Source organism: Phoxinus phoxinus (genome assembly GCF_949152265.1).
Source record: "Phoxinus phoxinus genome assembly, chromosome: 15".
Classification (NCBI taxonomy): domain Eukaryota; kingdom Metazoa; phylum Chordata; class Actinopteri; order Cypriniformes; family Leuciscidae; genus Phoxinus; species Phoxinus phoxinus.
In genome coordinates this window covers 14,285,365-14,307,548 of record NC_136890.1, presented here as the reverse complement: position 1 = coordinate 14,307,548, position 22,184 = coordinate 14,285,365, and the positions used below count along the sequence as shown (strand labels likewise).

General features: G+C 38.0%; 1 protein-coding gene across 1 annotated transcript; it reads right to left on the bottom strand.

Moving 5' to 3' along the window:
* Positions 1 to 18,458: 18,458 nt before the first annotated feature.
* aplnra (apelin receptor a) lies at positions 18,459 to 19,969 on the bottom strand. The gene has a single exon (XM_079637836.1). It carries the CDS (start codon positions 19,821 to 19,823, stop codon positions 18,741 to 18,743), a length of 1,083 nt encoding a protein of 360 aa, XP_079493962.1. The 5' UTR covers positions 19,824 to 19,969; the 3' UTR covers positions 18,459 to 18,740.
* Between the last annotated feature and the right edge of the window lie 2,215 nt (positions 19,970 to 22,184).

Here is a 22,184-nt window from a genome sequence, read left to right as displayed (position 1 = left end):
ACATTTGGCATTATCTGGACCCACAAATATTCCCCCATTGCATTATTATACATTATATTCAACATTATAAATAGTAGTTTATTGTAGTAGTACTGGCACTAAACTCCGTTAACTTAATTTTTTTCTCACAAAAAATTATACACAATACATATTGTCACTATCCACGATACATATTGTTATATTTTTGTATTGCGATATATTGTTACACCCCTACTATTTAGACATAAAAAAGAACTATACAAATAATAAAAACAACTTAACCATTTTAAAATTAAAATAAAACCTAATTTCCAATTTCTCACATTTCCAAGATGGCCGCTGAGAACAGGTGTGTTTTTTTAGGCTCCACACCTATTCTTTTATTCAACATTTTATATCAGATTGTAACAGTTTTAGCCAATGCTTTTCAACAAAGATACCTCAACTCAAAGAAATGCGTGCATCAAAGACAAGAATCAACCAAAAGGTACAGAGAAAATGGATGTATTTGGACAATGCTGCTTTGTATGTGGTTCCTGCTTGTTCCACCAGCTCAAGGCCTTTCTTTGGCTAGAAATCAACCAGTTGTTCCTGCACATTATGTACCTTTTAATGATATATCAAGACAAAATGTATTTGGTCATGGACACCATATTGTTTATTCTATCTTCTGGCAGAAAGATCTGTATACTGGAATTGCTACTAAAGATAGAAAACAATACACAAAGAGAAGCATATGGCATGATTACAAGATTCTACTAGTTTTGCTGCTACTAAGTGGGGATATACAATTAAATCCTGGCCCATCTGTAAATCTTAACCCAGATCTAAACAGTGATTTGTCCAAACACTGTCTTCAGAAAGCAGTGTTGGTTTGGAATGATTCAATTGGAAGGAAGGAACCAACAGATATATTCCCCCTGGGACTGATGGCTACTAAACAGCAAAATCCAGGTCTCAGCAGCAGCAGACTAGCAATCATCGGGCCAGGCTCAGGCTTCAACAGCGGCAGTCCAGCGACCACCAGGCCAGGCTCAGGCCTCAGCAGTAGCAGTCCAGCTACCACCAGGCCAGGCTCAGGCCTCAGCAGTAGCAGTTCAGCGACCACCAGGCCAGGCTCAGGCTTCAACAGCGGCAGTCCAGCGACCACCAGGCCAGGCTCAGGCTTCAACAGCGGCAGTCCAGCGACCACCAGGCCAGGCTCAGGCTTCAACAGCGGCAGTCCAGCGACCACCAGGCCAGGCTCAGGCTTCAACAGCGGCAGTCCAGCGACCACCAGGCCAGGCTCAGGCCTCAGCAGCAGCAGTCCAGCTACCACCAGGCCAGGCTCAGGCCTCAGCAGCAGCAGTCCAGCGACCACCAGGCCAGGCTCATGTGGTGTCCTTCACCGTAATGTAACTGTGAATATACCCCGGAGTGGTGAGGACAGGGACGGCATGCACATGGCAGCGTCTGTTAACAGCGAGGCAACAGATGGACCGATAACGGCGGATAAGGTCACAGATTTTAAATAAATTTTTAGTAAGAAAGGTTTACATTTCCTACATCTTAATGTTAGAAGTCTGCTACCTAAAATTGAGGAAATTAGACAACTGGTCAAACAATCCGAGGTCGGGATTATTTGTTTCACGGAAAGTTGGTTAGATTAAACTATAAGTGACGAGGAAATTGCCGTTAATAATTACTGTATAGTTAGGAAGGACCGGAATAGAAAGGGGGGTGGGGTATGTGTATATGTGCGCTCAGATATAGCTTTTAATTGTAGAGATGATATTACTAGTGATTTAGAGATTGTTTGGATGGACATATGTTTACCAAAAACCAATCCCATTTTATTGGGGTCTTGTTTCAGACCACCAGGCCATGCCACCTTTTATGACAAGTTAGAGCAAGTTCTCTTGAGCCTGTCAGAAAAAGAGAGCTCTGAACTGATTTTAATGGGAGACATGAACACAAATGTATCGGACTGTGCTCATCCTTCGAGGAAAATACTGGAGGATATGTGTCACTCGTTTGGTCTTGAACAGCTGGTAAAACAGCCCACGAGGATAAGCAAGACTTGTGAAAGTATTATTGACCTGATCTTAGTAGCAGACAAAACTAAAATATCTCAAAGTGGTACTATTACTTATGGTATAAGTGACCATAATATAACTTTTTGCACAAGAAAAAATGGTAAAAAAAACTTTTACTCTCACAAGACTGTATTATCCAGATCATTTAAACATTACTCTCAGGAAACTTTCAAGAGGATGGTTGATGAGGTGGACTGGTCTCCTGTTGTAAATTGCTCATGTGTTAATTTAGCATGGTCACAATTTAAAGATACATTTTTAAAAATCATCAACAAAATTACCCCTCTTAGACAGATTAGAGTAAAACAGCGTTCAAGTGTATGGTTTGATGAAGTTATACATGATGCTATAAAAACCAGGGAAAAAGCACTTAAAACGTTTCATAGAACTAAAAATCATGATGATTTTTATATATATAAACAAGCAAGAAATAAGACTCAGGAACTTATTCGAGATGCTAAATCAACCCACTATAAGAATGATATATCAAATGATAAAAATAACCCCAAAAAACTTTTGAATATTTCAAAGGAATTGGGAGCCACTAAGACAAATACCATGAAACCAAGAAATATAGGACTAACAATGAAGGGTGACATAAATTTTTAATAAGAAAGAGGTTGCTAATCATTTTAATACTTACTTCACTTCTATTGCAAAACAGCTGGTCTCAAATCTCCAAACCTCTCATGGGTTATTTAACATTGATAGGGTGAAGGCATATTACAATAAACTTGGAGCACAACCTAACTCATTCTCCTTACGGAAGGTTGAGGTAGAGGAAATGGAAAAAAAAGCTATTACAGATATACTCTTAGAAGAAAAGGTTCTTTTAAGGTTCTATAGGCGCTTCGTATTTGGAACCCCTAAAAGGTTCTATACAGAACCCAAGAAAGGGTTCTTTCTTTTCATTATAGAACCTTTTTAGCATAAAAGGTTCTTTGGAGTTGAGTAAAGAACCCTATGGTTCTATATAGAACCCCAATGAACCCTTTTTTTCTAAGAGTGTAGAACCTTTTAGGGGTTCCAAATACGAAGCGCCTATAGAACCTTTTAAGGTTCTATATAGAACCTTTTCTTCTAAGAGTCTAAGGGCCCTGGGTTAGATGGGTTATCCCCTCGGTTTTTTCACGATGCTGCTGCTCAAATAGCCCCATACATCTCCCATATTTTTAACCTGTCTGTTGAAAATGGTGTTTTTCCCAATGACCTCAAGAGGGCAAAGATAGTTCCCCTTTTTAAAAAGGGAAATAGCCACGATCCTGGTAATTATAGGCCGGTCTCTATTTTAGGCACAGTCTCAAAATTTTTTGAAAGGTTGGTCAATGAGCAATTTAATGAATATATGAATAATAACAACTTCATATTTAAATTCCAATCCGGATTCAGGAAGTCACATTCTACTGAATCATGCCTACTATATTTATCCGACACCATACGCAGGGAAATAGATAATGGAAATCTCTGCGGAATGGTGTTATTGGATCTTCAAAAGGCATTCGATACGGTGAATCATGACAGACTGATTGCCAAACTTGAGGCGTTGGGGGCAGACAGCTCCACCTGTAGGTGGTTTAGATCTTACCTATCAGGGAGGGAACAATTGGTGGTCTTAGTGGGAGTATTATCAGACCCTCGTATAGTAGAATGTGGCGTTCCACAAGGAAGTATACTTGGACCGTCGTTATTCTTAACATATATTAATGATATGGCAGACTCCTGCTCATGTGAACTATTTCTGTACGCTGATGACTCTGCACTTTTAATGTCTGATAAACAACAATCCATCCTAGAGAGTAAACTGAGCTCGGAGCTAGCTTCTGTAAACAACTGGCTGATTGACAATAGGCTGTCTCTACATTTTGATAAGACAGAAGCCATCTTGTTTGGCTCAAAACACAGATTGAATAGATGCCCGGAATTCAGGGTTATTTTGCATAGTAGTGTGGTTGATACAAAAGCATCAGTAAAATACCTTGGTTGTATTTTAGAAAACAACTTGGACGGCAGGAATATGGCCAACAAGGTTCTGAGTAAAGTCACTGGACTTACAAAGTTTTTAGCTAGAAACTCTAAATTTTTAGATAGGTCAACAATGATCATTTTAGCCAATGCTTTAATTTTAAATCAGTTTGAATTTGCATGTACTTCTTGGTTTGAAGGCCTAACGAACCGACTTAAAGGGAGGCTGCAAACAGCACAGAATAAATTAATAAGAGTTATTCTGAATCTGAGCCATAGGTCTCATGTAGGTAGGGCACAATTTGTTGAGCTCAACTGGCTCCCTGTTGAGTCTCGGGTTGTTATGACAAGGCTGACCATGATCCATAAAATACTGTTTGGCAATGTCCCAAAATTTTTGTTGTGTCTAATTACTAAGGTAAAAGATACACACAATATCAACACTCGTGGCAGCATATCAGACCTTTGTCCTTATACTTTTAAGACAGTGTTAGGGAAAGCAACTTTTGCCTATATAGGGGCAGTTCAGTGGAATAAGTTGGACCGTCAAATTAAAGTTATTTACAGCATAAACTCTTTTAAAAAGAAAATTAAGGCCTGGTTACTAGAGAGGGTAGCGGAATAGAATTAGGGTCCAGTTATAATTATTATTTTTTTTCATTATTATTATGTGTTTTATTGATTATCACAAATTCTGTAAGTGTCTTGTCCTGATGTTATATGTTGATGACCACAATGGAAATAAGTCCTGGACTTTATTGTGTTTTTATCCTCGATTGTATTTGATGCCTTTTATTTATTTTCAAAATCAAATAATTCAAAATATTAACAAACTAAATAGCCTACTAAAATAACTACTTTACTCTCAGCATATAACTGGACGGGGGAGTGTAACACAGGGTCAGTTGTAACATTATTAGTTCAACAAGTCAGAAAAGAGCTGTGGTGATGCCATCAATATCATACACTCGCATTACTTTTTTTGAGCTCACATGAGTAGCCTGATACTGTGAGCAACATTGTACATTTCATAAAAAAAAAAAAAAAAAAAAACTGATTTTCTGGAAGGAAAGTAAAAAACAAATGGCCTTGCTCATTATATTGTAGATAGAGTTATTTGACTTCATAATCTAAAGTAGCTATTTCTCTATTTCTCCCATGCTGGCTGTTTGGGGTGGGGATAGTTGTAACAGTTCCTTAAAGGGGTGGTTGATTATGATTTCACTTTTTTAACTTTAGTTAGTGTGTAATGTTGCTGCTTGAGTATAAACAATATTCAAAGTTACAATGTTCAAAGCAAAGGGAGATATTTGCTTTTAAAAAGATTTCGTTTTTTAAGGACTACAACAAACGGCTGGTAGGGACTAGGCTACACAACATTCCTCCCGGGTTAGTGACATCACCAACCCTAGAATTTACATAATCCCCGTCCCCTGAACACGATTTATAGATTATCAAGACAGAATATGCTAATCGACGACTAGAAGTTAACTACACCTCAGCTACACAAATTCATCAACTAACCATTCAGAAATGTCCTCTTGCATTCTACATGTTGTCACTTCTTCTTGAGTCTCTCCATCATTGACTCTATGCTCTGCGGTAGTTACTTTGATGTCATATACACCGATCGGTCTGTTCTGTGCCGCGCAAGTTCAAGAACAAGCCTTTTGACATTTTCAGTGCATGTCTGTGTGAGGTAAAAACATAGACAGTATGGGTAAAAGGACACAAGCTGTTGAAGCTCCGCCCCCTGTGTCGGGAGCAGCAGCTCATTTGCATTTAAAGGGACAGACACAAAACGGTGCGGTAATCCTCTGGCCAACGAGCGAACAGTTATGATTATGATTCAGGCAGCATTACAGGTCAGAAGTCAGATTGGATTGAATATCAGAATATTATCCAGTTGCATCTGGTTGAAGATCAGAGTCACACGGGTATGGAGACGAGTGAGGATCAGTGTCCAATGATGAACTATCATAATGTAGCCTAGCTAGTTCAAGATGAAAGTATCAGGGTTGCCAGGTTTGCATAACACAACCAGTCCAATTGATATTCATATACTAGTCAACTTGTAGTACATTGCCAGGGTCAGCAGATGGCAGTGTTGATCTGGCTCAGGTCAAGACCTGGAAAAGACCTCAGTGCCTAATTTATTGAATAATTTGAGCTATAGCTTATTATAAAAGCTGGAAAACCTCATAATACTTAGGCCTAATAGTTAGCTGTAACCTTCCTCTGTATCAATATGTTTTATGGATGATATAATGAATTGGCTTTATCTCCAACAGCCTTGTTCTGTTATCACATAATCATGAAGTAGCGTCTTTGCTTCTTCTTACATGCACATTTTTTCATGTAGCCTCTTCTCTGGCTCCTGTGATCTTTCGGAAGTGCAGGTGAGCCTGAGTTCATGACTGCTTCATTGTAGTCGCTCAGTTGCGTACAGACCCTTAAATGATGCTCGGGTTGATCAGTGATGTCTCTGTTAACTAAAGCATGACTGTGTTGGTATGCTGCTTTGCTTCTCGAGACATTCAGAGAGGGTCATCTCTCTCTCTCTCTCTCTCCCCCTTTCTTTATCTGTCTCTCGCTCTGTTTCTGCTCACTTCCTGTCACTCTATAGCTTTGATGGGGTGCCATGTATCTCTCACACTGGAGGTCTTTTCATTGGGAGCACCTGTCAGGAGGAAGTGGGGAATGGCGGTTTGTTGTTACAGGCTGCAATGGCCAGATGAGCCAGACGTGTGTGTGTCTATTTGTGCGTGTGTGAAGGGAAAGAGAGATGTCTGCTAGGTGACACGAAGAAAGAGAGGTGAGAAGTAAAGGGGTTTAAGACTGCTAAAGAGCTCCAGCCAATTTGGATTTGTTTGCAATTTTGACACACACACACAGTGGCTGGTCTAGGCGTGCAATTTCTCAAACATGAAAAAGAAGAATAGGGAGAATCAATAAGTTATGAATGACTTACTGCCATTGTGAGAATGACGTAATCATGTAACCTGGGAGGTCATTCAACATCCTCCTCCTCATATATATATTTTTAAGTTAGACATAAATCTTCTTAGTATTTCTCAATCAATTAATTGTAAACAATATAACAAGAAAAAAAAAGGAAAAAAAATCTAAAAGAATCAACGTTTTCCCATTCATTTTTTGGAAAAATTGTATAGGGTCACTAACGACCAGAGGTGTGTAACAGTGTAAGTATATATTTTTTCAGCACAACAATAATTTAATCTTTGACAACGTGCAATTCACATTTATTCCACAAGGTGGCAATGTCTGATACACAATGATGAAGTGACGTTTCACTCATAGTTACCGCAGGCAGAAAACAAAAGAATAGGAAGTATCATCAGCAAACTTGAAATGGCTCAGTGATTTACTGCAGAGCAAGTACTGAACGCAATCAAATATTAGTGTCACTGTCACTTGATGGTGGATCTGGTGAAGAAGCTGTCAGCGATCAAAATATTAATTTTGAAGGTGTTGAAAATTAAGTTTTGAGAATATGTTTGAGATTGCGAATATGAGCCAAATGCTGAATGTACTGAAATGAGCTCTGATGAGGACAGTGATCATAGTATAAAACATCTGCTCAAACTGAACCCTTTCAAGCTCCAAAAGGTAACAAAATATGCTTTATTTTATTCTTCTGTAATTGTTACTCCAATATCAGGAGAGTTTTATATTATTGCGATCCATCCGTGTTAGATATAGATCCGGGTCTCTATAGACCCGAAAATGTAATAATGATTGGTGAAACATTCACGTATTTAAGAGTTCAAACGAAATGCGAAAAAATTTAAATATTCGTATTGGTATGAGCATATCAGTATTTTTGGTGACAAAATAAATTGCAATACAATAATATACATCCCCCACAGCCTTACTGTTTGTCTACTCTTAAAGATAAAAGTTCTTTATGGGCATTGATGGTCATGAAGAACCTTTAACATCAGTGGAATTGGAACAGAGTTTTTTTAGTGCAAAACGTACTGTTCGCACACTAAGAAAATAAATAGTTCAAATTGGGTTGAAAGGTACTGCGGGGAACCCAAAATGTAGCATCAGTGTGAAAACCTCCCTTTGGCACCTTTATTTTTTAGAGAGCTTAATAAAGGTGTTGACCCAATTTTGTTAGTGAACAAAAAGGAGACTAGGAAATGCAACAGCACAAATTTAGTCTGTTTGAACACCTGTATGTGTGTTGAAGTGTGTTAGGCCGGATCTGGATGCAGAGACGACTCATCCTTCCTCCTGGAGCTACAAAGAGTCCGTTTAGGTGCTCGTGAGAGGATGGCATTGTGCGGGCCGTCCATCCCTGGCTGCCCGTTAGAAAGCTAAACGATTCTGCTCTCACTGCCAGTCCAGCTGGGCACTCATACAGACACACTCATATAAACACACCACATCCTCCCGCCAAAAATCTCCATCGAATGCAGACACATCTCCCTCGAGTGAAAGACAGACAGACAGACTCTGGTTCATGCACCTTGTGTTTAATATTTCATGTTGTAATATTGTCCAATTATTAATACTGTGCGAAATCTCGTTGTGGTATAGTGGTGTTATGATGTTGCAGTAGTGCTGCGTGTGCATTTCTTGCACTTTAACCTCAAATGGTGAAATCCTGACCCAGTTGTATAGCATCCTGGGGAAACAGCATGTTTTATCCATTAAGAAGCACAATGTGAGAGGAAGACCTGCTTGGTCTCGGGGCAGTCAGAGATTCACCCCTCTTGGTCTTATCACACACACAGAGACACGTATTCACACACGGAGCCCGCAAACATCATTCATGGAAGCTGATGTGTTCTTATATTGTGCACAATTTTATCCTTTTTCTTTTAATAAATAATAAGAAAATACATCAATTCAGGCAAATGCATTTTACAAATGAAGAAATACACATGCAGTTTAATATAAAACTGCTAACAATATTAGCAGTGAAGTTATTTAAAAAACTACAGTAAACAAAATAAATATTATATATATATATATATATATAATATTTATTTTGTTTACTGTAGTTTTTTTAATAACTGTAAAAAGATAAAACTATATATATATATATACATATATAGTTTTATCAATTTGTTGAATAATGAAAAATCACACTTTTTATTGAAAGCAATTTAACCTTAGGCTATATATTTCTATTATTTGTTCAACTATTTTTTTGTTGTTGCTGATTGTGGTGTAGAATATGGTTATTGTTCATGTAGCAAATGCTAAATGAAGAAATACATATGCAGTTTCATAAAAAGGAGCAAACAATATTAGCAGTGAAGTTATTTTAAAAACAAATATATTTTCATGATTTGTTATCACAACTTTTTATCTTTTGTCAAATCAACTTCGATAACTAATTTGTGAAGATAACATACTATTTTCAGTTTCTGTTTATTAAACCATTCTTCTTCATTGTATTAACTCAAATTTTTAATTACAATGAACTCAAAATTTTTAAAGCAACAAGGTAACTTGCTTTTTTAAGTTAAACCAACATTTTTTTTTTTACAGTATTTTACATCTGTATATCACTTTTTGGATACATTTTATTGAAATGTGTATATTTAGCGGTTTTGTTGAATAATGAAAAATAAAAATGTTTATTGAAAGAAATTTAACTTAAGCTACAAAAAAATACACATAATATATTAATACAAAAAATGATACTGCTTGGAGCAATATGTTAATATTACAAAAAGTATGCCTCAATTTATGTCACACCAATATGATTTTTTGTTTCCATGCAACACAAAAGGAACTGGATGAGGGATGGTGATTTTGGTGTACAACATGGTTATTGTTCTGTTTGCTGTGCTATATATTATCTTTTATTAGCCAAACATACAAACGTACAAGCACAAACAATGAGACCCTCAAATGTTGCCTGGAAAACTGCACTGAACTTGAATGGAAGTCAGTGCAAACAAGTTTAGTTGGCTTTTGTCAGCACTTGAATGGAGAGGCCACTTCAGTCTTTGTCTGATCTGAATTCACACATGGACAGGTTCGGTCCTCTCTGGGTGTGGTCACTGGGAGTTGTAAAGAATAAACACATTCAACAACGTGCTTTTACTTTGGTTTTGAGATTGTGTAACAGGATCATCACCATCATCTGTGTGTATTGCTTGTCTCCTCCATTATTATGGATATCACTCATCTATTTCTTCAACTGCAAGATTTGTCTGAATAGCTGTAGTGGGCACTCAAAATACGATATTGCAGAAAGGAAAAGCAGTCTCACCCAGAGAAATGTCCTAAAAGCAGGTCTGACCCCTTAGACTTGCCATACAAGCTTAGATAGTAAACAGCATCTGCAGCTGGAACCAAATATGTAGCTATTCATGAATGAGAGATCACAGACACCTGTGTAAAGAGAGAGTGCGTGTGTGTTTCTGGCTTGAATGTATATGTCGTCTGTTTAAAAAAATGTTTGATAAACATCCCGTGTCACACAATACTGCAAGCTCACACGCAAGACGTTTTTCATTGCTCAAGTCATACACTAGATTCCTCTGAATAAAAATTTCCAGGACATTTAGGGGGTGTTTAAAAGACACCATTTTCAACTAAAAATGGAAAACTTGTTTTGAGTTTTGGCCCTTCATTTACACGACAACAGCGCTTTGAGTGCCTGAAAACGCAAAGGTTTTTGAAAACGATACCATTATCGTCTCTGTGTAAACTACAAAAATGCGAATTTGTGAAAGTGTTCAGTAGCCGCTAAGTGTTTCTTTACAAAGTGACATTGCCATCTACTGGCCTGGCATGCATAATACAGTGTTTTTTAGTCATTTCCCGTGTGGATGGGAATCGTTTGGACAACATTGTTTGTCTTTATGCGAAAAACGCATTATTACATCATTGTCGTGTAAACGTACCCTTAGGCATAAACACCATTTAATAGCTGGAAAATGATCACATTTCAGGCTTAAATCACACACGGCTTTTGTAGATTATTTATGTTAAGTATAACAACTTAAACAAACAGTACAAAAACCCCTCAGGCTGACTAGACATACTGAACATGTGCCAGCAGAATGATTCAGAATTTGAATCACTTTGTTGTAAATGTCACAGATTTTCTGATCTGGTCTCATGTCAAACTTATTTAAAATAACCTGTTCTAATAATAATATTAATAATAATGTGCTTCAATGAAGTATTTACAATAACTCTAGAGGTTTGCATTAACATTTTCATCTTGACTTTAAGGATCTGAAATATAAAGCCAAACTCATTGGCCGTGACTTTCATAGTAATAGACAGGTGCTATAAAACAACTAATCCTGGACATATAACCTCTTTGTGGTAAAGTTGTGTTTATCCTCAGGCTAAAACTTTCTTTTTCTCCCAGAGCTCATTACAGCTTAAACAGAGGAGGAGAAATCACATTAAACATCAAAAGAGCCCAAACCACAGGGTTGAACAAAGAGGGAAAAATAGGAGATGAGAGAAAGGTGGATAAAAAGTTTCACAGGAGTTACAAAGCATAGAGATCATGATTAAAGGAACAAATCCAACAGCAGACTGGGTTTCAGAATGGAAAGAAGATTCAACTCTAATAAATGAGAAAATGTCATGACAGGGAGGCAAAAATTATGATTTCTTTTGACTGTACACAAATGATGAACCTGCGATATACAAAAAATAGATTGCAATAAGACCCATCTGGCTTAGTTTAGACACTTGATCTGATGCCAAACGTCATATGTGATTTATCCGTGAGAAACCACAATTGAAAATGTAGGAATTCCCAGTGTAGACATTACTCTCATCTGTCATATGGACAGTTGCATAACATTCACACTCAAGGCAAATCCAGAAGCTAATGTGTTACACATTCTCGGAGAGCTCTGCGCTCCATCACAGTAACAGGAGACCCCACAACTCTCCCGTCATTGTTTTTCGCACATGAGTATGTTCTCCTGTGTGAGTATGTCTTTCAGCAAACCTCTGCTCAAAGATGGCCTCTGTGTTTTGATAGATGAGAGGCTCCATTGTCAAGCTAGCCCAGACACATTGCGTTATTGACTTGACACTCGATGTGTCTGTTGTTCTATATGTGAATGTGTGCGGGTGCGTGATTAAAGCAGCTGATGTCTGCCTGTCCTTAAGAGTAAAGAAAACTCAGTTTGACAGCAGTATTAGGCCTGCCAATAACAACAGCAAAATCAGAGAAAACGAGTGTTTAATGAGAATTTAAATGGGAAATAGTTACAATTGTGAAATAAAAAGTCACAATTGTGCAATACAAACTTATGTTGTGAGACAACCACAGCAGATTTCTCAACACACACACACACACACACACACACACACACACACACACACACACACACACACACACACACACACACACACACACACACACACACACAAATATGCATGTTTTTACGGCCTTTCTGTATGCAATGATACTTTCGATCCACGAAATGCAAGATACCTCTAGTTTTCATAATGACACCGTGTTCGTTTGTTGGTCAGAGGAGAACTGGGAGGACTGAGCCTGGTTTCTCCCAAGGTTCATTGCTACTGTCACCTGTGACTTGCTTAGTTGGGGACACTTAATATTCAACAATATTATTGATCTGACTGTACTGACCCTGTTGAATGAGAACTGATCTGAGGTGGACGACGACATTTTTTTTTTTGCAGAACTGCTTTATAAATGAAATTAACAAATTTATTAATGGATGATTTTTACAACGGAACTGAATCGACACTAAACTGACTTTAGCTGAACAACAGCCAAAATGCTTGTCTCATTGTAAATAACTCCGCCCCTCACTTCCGGTTCTGGCGCTGGGGTTCTGGCGCTGGGGTTCTGAAACTGGTGGTGCTGCGGGTCTGCAGCTGGATATATCTCCTCCAACTGGGATTCTAGGTCTCCAAGGTCAGGGCATGCAAGAGGTCATAGACCTTTGTCAAGTGGCATGGGAATTAGTTTCTTTTCATTTCTGTTTTAAATGTTCATGCAAATGTATAATATTTCACTTTTTATTGTTCAATGTTTTATTTTATTTCAATATTGCCACAGTGTTTTTTATTGCTCTTTAGAACGTGGTAATAAAGCGTCAGTTATTTGCACGGCTTCAAAGTAGTTCCATTTTTTGACCGTATTGTATCAATTTGCATTATTGTTCCATCATAGAAACCATTCATGCGGAACTAGTGAATGAACTAGTAACAGTTTGCTCTGTAACTTTACAAATCTTGTAATGAATTAGCCTCGTTTTGTAAAATTTGCTTCAGTCGTAAATTTTAAAATGTAGCAACAGTAGAATAAGCGGGATAATGGACTTCACGCCATTAGACTATCCAAAGTTAACACACTCCGCTGTCCAATGTCCATTATCCCTTACTGTTGTACCTGTTTTGTCATTCCTGTTCACCAAATGTTTTAAATAAATAACTTTTAACAATTTTCTTATTGTCTGCAGTTGATTGCAATATTTTAGAATATGGTTGATTCTTTTAATGATGGCTGATATTAAATCACAGTGATACAGTATTTAAATTGTACAGTAAGAAACTGAATTTACAGTGATTAACTTTTACCTACTGTTAATTGTACTGTATTGCATACAATACATAAGTGTTTAACTGTTTTTTTGTACAGTAAACAAACAGCACTGTAAATGCAATTGAAATCACAGTATTTAATTATTTTTTTATTCTACAGTAAAACAATCAATACTGTAAATACAACTGAAATCACAGTGTTTAATTGTTTTTTATTTTTACAGTGAATACACAAAATACTGTAAATGGAAGTACAGTACCCTTACTGTAAAACGTATTCACAGTAACTTACTGGCAACAATTAGCCAGTAAGTTACTGTAAATACAACTAAAATCACAGTATTTAATTGTTTTTGATTTCACAGTATATACAGAAAATACTGTAAATGGAAGTACAGTAACTTTACTGTAAAAAGTATTCACAGTAACTTACTGGCTAATTGTTGCCAGTAAGTTACTGTAAATTTTACGGTAAATTTTTTACAGTGTACAGTATAATGCGCTATATAAAATTATGATTAAAAATCATACATTTGTATGTAGAGAGGGTTGCAGACACGGCATCTTTGTTTCCAGGCGGACTGTTAAAGAACGCGAGACACACACGTCTCCCTAAAATCCTGTAGAATTTAACCAATATTAAATTGGTTATTATATTAAATATTAAATTCACAGACAGCAACATAGTGTCTGCCCAGATCCTGCCCACATCTGGACCGGGTGAAATCCACGTGTATCAGATGTGTGCCGGATCTGGACCGACACCATTTTGCTGTCTGTGAATTGCAGATGTTCAGCCCACGGTCCGTCTGAGGCTAAGAGATGCATGACAAATGAAAAATATGTGTTCAAAAATGTACTCAAACTTTCAAACATGGTATGTGCTTTGACTTGATGGAATCATTGTGTGAAGTTAAAAAATCAGAGCATGTGACTGACCAAAATCTGCAGACTGGCTTTGACTTTTGGCAACTAGTGTCAACTCCTTCAGACTGTAAATCAGAGCAAAAATGTGTATTCCAGCATTAATTCTTGTTGCAACACTTGTTGGAAACATTTTAATATAAAACATGAAGACAAAACTGAATATAATGACCTTGGATTGCAGTACATCATTCAATTAACATCATTTTGTCAGGAATGAGACTACGGTCAGATAAAGTGCACCCAAGCCTCATGAGAGCTGTCCATCTTCGTGCATTTGGACAGTTGTTTAGTGTAAGTTTGAAGGCATGACACAGGATGCCCAAGTGACTGCAAAATCAAGTGAGGAAACACACCTGTCGAGGACTGGGGGATGTGAGCGAGTTTGAGTAGTGGTGACAGAGGGTATGCACTTCTGCTCTTTATTATGAAGCTTAGCAGCTGGGACACATACATGCATGTATATCATAATCTAACTCTGTGACAAGGTTAATGGTTTATAACGGTCCTGAATACACACTCCAACACTGTTGTAGCTCAGCACCTGCTGCTGTTTCACACGGAGGCATTTGAGTGTGGTTGTATTTCTGGATTTGCATACCTGACCAAACAGTAAAATCATTAAAATGCTCAGCACGATGACATGATTTAGCAAAGCCTTTTCTCGGGTCCACATGTTTATATAGCCTATTTAAGATCAAATAAAAAGAGAGAATTCACTGTTTTTTTTTCTCTTGCAGTCTCTAATGGATGGACACAAGCGTTCTTTCCCCCTGGACCTAATTAACGAAATACAGGTGCAGCTGGGTTGCTGAAGGGATGCCGGAAGGAGTGAAGAAAAGTGTGTTGTGATTGGCAGGATGAAATAAGCACGTTATTTTTCATTTGAAACTTCTTTTTGAAAGCTTGGTTTGTTATGTTTGGCACAAAACCCCTGAAACATGAGATTCCCATTAGGTCTGATTGAAACTGACGACCTCAAACATAATCATTTAACATTTTTTATGTATGTATGTATGTATGTATGTATGTATGTATGTATGTATGTATGTATGTATGTATGTAAAGCCTCTAAGTGCCATCTGAAATTTTCTTCTAGAATGATCATTTTGATCAAGCTCATATGTTTATGTTCAGTTATTTAACTTTAATGGCAATGAAAATTACCTATTAATTGTCATTAAAGTGAAATTACTGAACTTAAATATTCGAGCTTGATAAAAATGCTAATTTTGTACACATGCATAGAAATTAACCTAGTTTACAATATATGTATCCCACCACTTCATGTTCTTTTACTCTAGTTTTTTTATGCATTTCACTTCTGCTTAAGCTTGTGCAAATCTCTAGTTTAGACATGGAATTGTGTACTGCATATATTATTTGTTCTTATGATAAACTGTGATGTCTTCATTTCTAAATCCCTGTTGAATAGAGCATCTGTCTAATGATTGCAAATGCACTTGAGTGCACTATATGCATTTACTTTTTGCTATTGTGATTACAGTAAACTGTCACAGAAAAGAATATATGTGAAATAGCTGCTGAACATTTAGTGCGTTGTGGACAAAAATGCATTGGGCTTTTAAGGTTTGTTATGTTTTTTTGAGATGACATCATTGGTCTGGTTTATCCAGCTAATGAGATTATCTCATCATATCTCTCTTCCAGACAGTGTGTATATCAGACAGTCTGCCAAAAACAATCTGGCGGTATTTATCATTGGAACTCTATGTTACGAGGGGCTTCGGCGAGCGCTCAAGGTCTTTATTTTCTGTTACTCTGTCCATTCACTTGTTTCTCCGCTCTTTTTGATTTAAAAGTGCCTGAATCCAATTGGTCATGTCGGTTCTGTTGTTATTGGTTAATGTCCCTGTATGTGTGTGTGTGTGTCTTTGTGTGTAGCGTCCCTTTCCCCCTTCTTTAACGGTCATCTTTTCAGAAATATTTTTTCACTTGCCCCATAGCTTCAAACAGATATGTATCCATACTGTTTCATTCTTTAGAAATCATAGTGGCCTCACAATGTCACTGTTAATTAGTCACCATCATTACCACACGTTGTGTGTGTGCATGTGTGTGTGTGTTTGTGAGTGTGTCTCAGGCCCGTAAGACTGGGAAATCAGATATTTGAGGGGTTTTTCAATATTTAAAACTCTCTGTATCTTCATCAGACAAAGTTTCAGTCTACTACAGAACCTGGAAGATTTTGATGCATCTTTGTTGTTGTTGTTTTGAAGCATGCAAACACACAAGATTTCACAGGCCCTTGTGAAAAAGAAGTACATTTTCGCATACTGAAATAATATACTGAAGTGTGATCTGAATCATGTATTCGGACACTTATGCTATTCACAATTAAATAAAAAATTATTTTACTTTATATTGAATGCAATTAGTAGATCTTAAGAGTGCTTCTTTGACACACTTCAGTAGAAATGAATAATAATAATAGTAGAAGTTAGTTATATAGTGGATTTTGTAGGCAGGTTAAGATGTACTGTAAGATGTACATGTAAATGTACTGTAAAGGAATACCAATGCTTTATGTTGGATACAAATAAATTAATAATAATAATGATGTTATTATTGCATGAATATTTAAATCTGTCGTATTTCACAGGTAGTTTAAGACTGGATTTAGATTTTTTTTTAATTGTCATGTGTCATGTGGTTTTGTCATGTAATACATTTCTCATCATGTCAAAATTGTTACACTCTAAAAAATGCTGGGTTGTTTCAACCCAATTTTGGGTAAAATATGGACAAACCCAGCTGTTGGGTTAAATTTTTTCATTACATTTGTAACCCAACGTTTGGGTTTGTCCATATTTTACCCAAAATTGGGTTGAAACAACCCAGCATTTTTTAGAGTGTACATTATGAGCTCAATATTGTATTATGTTTTGAGAAAATAATTACATTATGAACATTTTATTACAATAATAATGTAACAGTTATTACATTGGGGCAGTTTTTGTTTCTTTAAAGCACAACAAAATATTAGAACACTGATTTAAAAATGTACTTTAAAGTAAAACGTTTAATTTGACATTTTTACAAAGTGCACTTAAGTGTGTTAAGAAACACAGTCATGAAAGTGTACTCTCTTTAAGTACACTTAAGTGGCCTTTTATTTAATTAATATTATATTACTTGCAAGTACAGATTTCTAAAAATATACAAGATTTAAAGTTCACTACATTTAAGCGGAAGCAGTTTTGGAAAAAATGGATGGACTATCAATGTGAACTCCCTTTGAATTGTATTGTGTACACCAATTCATACCCATAATCACGTTTAATGACGCTAACACTGTATTGTATCCAAGGAACATATTTAATACAGTTGCAGTAGTTAGTTACAGAAGTTTAAAAAATATAACATTATTTCATGAATATATATCAATTTACAGCCCACAAATTTGTTCCCTTCCTCCACTTGCCTTACTTTTTTTTCTCAGAGACATTTGTCACCAGCCATCTGTCTGTCTGCCTCCCCCCCCCCCCCCAACCCCACACACAAACCCTGACTCTCTGTCTGCACTTTATACTATCTAATCAAGCAGCATCACCTTTGCACTGGAACACACTCACACACACTGATACGCTCATCAAAAAAAAACACACACACATTCACATCAGGGATTTTAACAAAAATTATAATTTTTATATCTCCTCTTAACAAGTGCTACAGATACTGAACACATTTCTGAACATAGCAAATTAGCAGAAAGGAAAATAGTACGAAAATACTGTACAATTTGCATCTCTACACCAGTGTATACAGGCTTCAACACAATCACACACTCTTACAACAACACAACACAGACAGCAACATGGTGTCGCCCCGGATCCGTCCCACATCTGGATCACGTGGATCTGGGTTGACACCATGTTGCTGTCTGAGAATCTAGATCATCCTCAGAGCAGAATCACTGTGGTCAGCATTGTTTGAATGTTTTTGACTGGACATTTCTGTTTTTGAGTGTGTCAAAGCTGACGAAAAGGTGTCAGCGAACATAAATTCACACATGCATTCAGACAAAGTCACATCATTCCAGAACTTCATCCACGAATACAGAGTACACCAAACTATGAGTGTTATTTACAAACATAAAGCAATATGTTCTCCAAAGTCCATCAGTTCACCACCAGTCAGAACGGACCAGCCGTCAGTAGATCTCCACTTTTTTTAACCCCTTCAACCCAGTGTTTTCTCTTCAACTTCATGTTCTTCTGTTCTTCTCACTGAATTCCCTCACACTTTGGTGGCCAGCGACTGCACCTCCGACTTTTGAGTCTGGGCGCTGAGGGTCGAGGACATGGAGCTCATGTGCCCATGCATGGCCTTCTTCAGGTTCAGCAGACACAGGCACTGTGAGCGGAACCGCAGGTCAAAGAACGCGTAGAGGAACGGGTTGAGGCAGCTGTTGATGTATGCCAGGCATGTGGCGTACGGATGAGCCAGAAGCAGGAAGTGGAGGAAGCCACACGAGGTGGGTGCCAGGTCCAGGTAGGACAGGGCATCCATGCTTTTCAGCACATGGAAAGGCGTCCAGCAGAATGCGAAGACCACCACCAGGGTGGTGATGATCTTGAGGAGACGCCGCTTCTTCTGGTCTTCCTTGCGCAGGTGGCTGAAATGGCGGGTGACCGTGCAGCCGATGAAGCAGTAGCAGACGGTCATGGCCAAGAAAGGCAGAAGAAATCCAAGAACGGAGGAGGAAAGGCTCAGACCCGCAATCCAAAGGGATTCGTGATCCTGATTGTGAGCGACCAGGCTGAAGTCCATTGCACAGGTGGTGCGGTTGCTCCCGACGTCATCCACTGTAGTGCGGAACAGGAGAGTGGGCACAGCCAGCAGGCACGAGAGGAACCAGATGGCACCCAGTGAAGCCAGCATGGTGCCACGGGATCGGAGCCGGCCACTGGACAGAGAATGGACGATTGCAAGGTAGCGGTCAAAACTCAGGCAGGTCAGACAGAAGACACTTGCATACATGTTGACCAGCACCACGTAACTGCTGATCTTGCAGAGAGCCACGCCAAACGGCCAGTGGTAACCCAGCGCGGTGTACACGGCCCACAGCGGCAACGTGATGACGAACGTCAGGTCCGCGAGCGCCAGGTTGCCGATGTAAACATCTGCCGCGCGGCGTTTGGATTTTGCGCGCCAGACAGTGAAGATAACCACGCCATTCCCGGAGAGACCGAGGATAAAAATGAGCATGTAAAGCACGGGGATGAGAGAATAAGACGGCTCCCACTCCGAGAAGTCGCATCCAGTCTCGTTATAGTCATAATAGTCATACGTGTCGACGTATTCCGGCGTTGGCTCCATTTGGTGCAGCTTTGAGTCCTTCAGTTTTTTTTTTTTTTTTTGTGCAGTTTTATCCGAATCTCTGAGAGTTCAGTGGAAATGTTTGGATTCTTCTGTCTGAAACGAGAGTCTGGGGTAAGTTTCCCTCACTGGAAGCTGAAGCGCGTCTGTGTGAGGGAGAGAAGCGCCCTGTCTTTTTAAACTCCAGACTTCTCACCCCTCCCTCTGAACCCATATATCGGACCCCTTATCACACACACACACACACACACACACACACACACACACACACACACACACACACACACACACACACACACGCTCCCACCCACCACGACCCCCCCCCCCCCCCCCCGGGCCAAGCAGTCGGCAGGAGCGAGCGAGTGTGTGTCAACAAAGTGAGCTTAACTCTTTGTTTTTCTTCTTAATGAAAAAGTAATGGCTTGCTCGTCTTTCAAGTTAGATTTAGCTTAAATTGTCTGACAAAAATATTTTTTGCGTCACGTCTCATTTAGCCTACGGCACCTTTTAAATAAAAAAGGGTCACAGTCGCAGAATTTCAATGGTTGTTAACTTTTCCACACACTAACAACATTTGTTCATGTCACACAGACTTAAACATTCTGGCTGAATAAATAATAGCCTAAATGAATTAGGCCTACATTATAGGCTATTTTTGGTATATTGTTCCGTCAACTATAGGCTTAGTTAAATTGCTTCCTGGAAGTTTTATGTGCTATAGCTAAAGCGTATGCTTTTCCCGACACTTTTGAATTTAATTAGCCTACTATGAAGAATGAGAGAGGACTAGTTAAATGGATGGGAACAATGATGCTATATTAAATTGAAAGATTGTTACAGCAAAGCATAATAGGCTATGTTTTGAGAAAATTGCGTGTAAAAATAATTGAACGACATTCGCAGTGTGTCTAATTTATAATTTTCTTATAGCCACCTGAAATGTTCTATGATTATCCTTCAAGAAGTTCTCATGTTAAAAACCTCCATTTAGAGCGTGTAAAAATAGCATAATTGAACGACATTGGCAGTGTAGCCTATTTTTCTTTATTATTAGTATCATCCAGTTAACACTAGTCTATTTAATGTATTCACTGTAAGTTTTAATTATTTACTGTCTGCAGTTTACACGATCGATCTGACTACATGGCACTACAATTAAACTTAACTAGCCTAAACATGGCAAGCCTAAACAGGTTTCAGACAGGTTCCCAGTGAAACCAGCGCCTGCGACCAAATGATAATGTAAAAGAGGCATTGCTCTGTGATTTCCTCTCACTCAAACATTACACGAAGGTGACATTGCATCACTTCAAACACTCGACTTCCACTACAACACATCACTGGAGTCTCTTTAATATAGGAACAAGAGATTTACCTGCAGACACATTATTCAAACTCTTAAACGACAAAACAGACCCAGACGTTCCTTTATAAATGCTACATTTAACAATACGACATATAACTATGTAGCCAACTATGTAGCCTAGGCTATTTATTTATTTACGTGGTGCACTTCTGATCTATAGGCTATCCGTCTGTACCTAAAAAAACATAGGCTACCTTTCTTTCGGAGCTAATGAAAAATATATTGTTCGCTGTATAGGCTATTAAAGCGTTCTGAGTGTCTTTAGTGATTAGATTACATGTCAGCAAAGGATTTGGATATGTGTGAATTTAATTCGCACTTTCTTGCATTTATTTGCATGATAATAGGAGACACAAACTCGCAAAAATAAACAAAAAAACAAAAGGAAACGACGCATTTGACATTAACGAGTTTCTTAAGGACGCGCTGTTCACGCGTTACACCCAATTTGTAGCACCTGAAAAAGGGCAGTTAAAGCGAAATAGCTTAGGCTGAATAGAGAGCATTTCACATTCAAAACAAACAGGAAAACTATAGGCTACACCTAACTTATTTTTCCTTATACACCTGAGGTATATACTGATGATAATCCTTCTCTCTGTTAAATTGGTCGTTGCATAGGCTATATCTGCACCACTATTTACAAATACAAATCTTGTTTCACACATATGCTCCGTAAATTAATGTGCAATCACATTTAGCAGGATCAGTGTGTAATCCATCAATCAAAACCTCTCCAAGCACAACTGATGAAATCATCATGCAGATCTTCTCAATCACTTCATGAGCGGCCAGTATCTTATACTTAAGTGCTACAGGATTGTAACTATTTTTAAAGAGAAAAAAAGAAAAAGAATTATAGCTTATATAACACTTCACTGACAGTGTGAGGTAAATGTGTGACTAACAGTGAGAACTAATGTAAAGAAAACAGAGGCAATGCATCTCTGGCAAATTTGTTTAAATGCATCAGATTAGATATACAATGTGTGAAT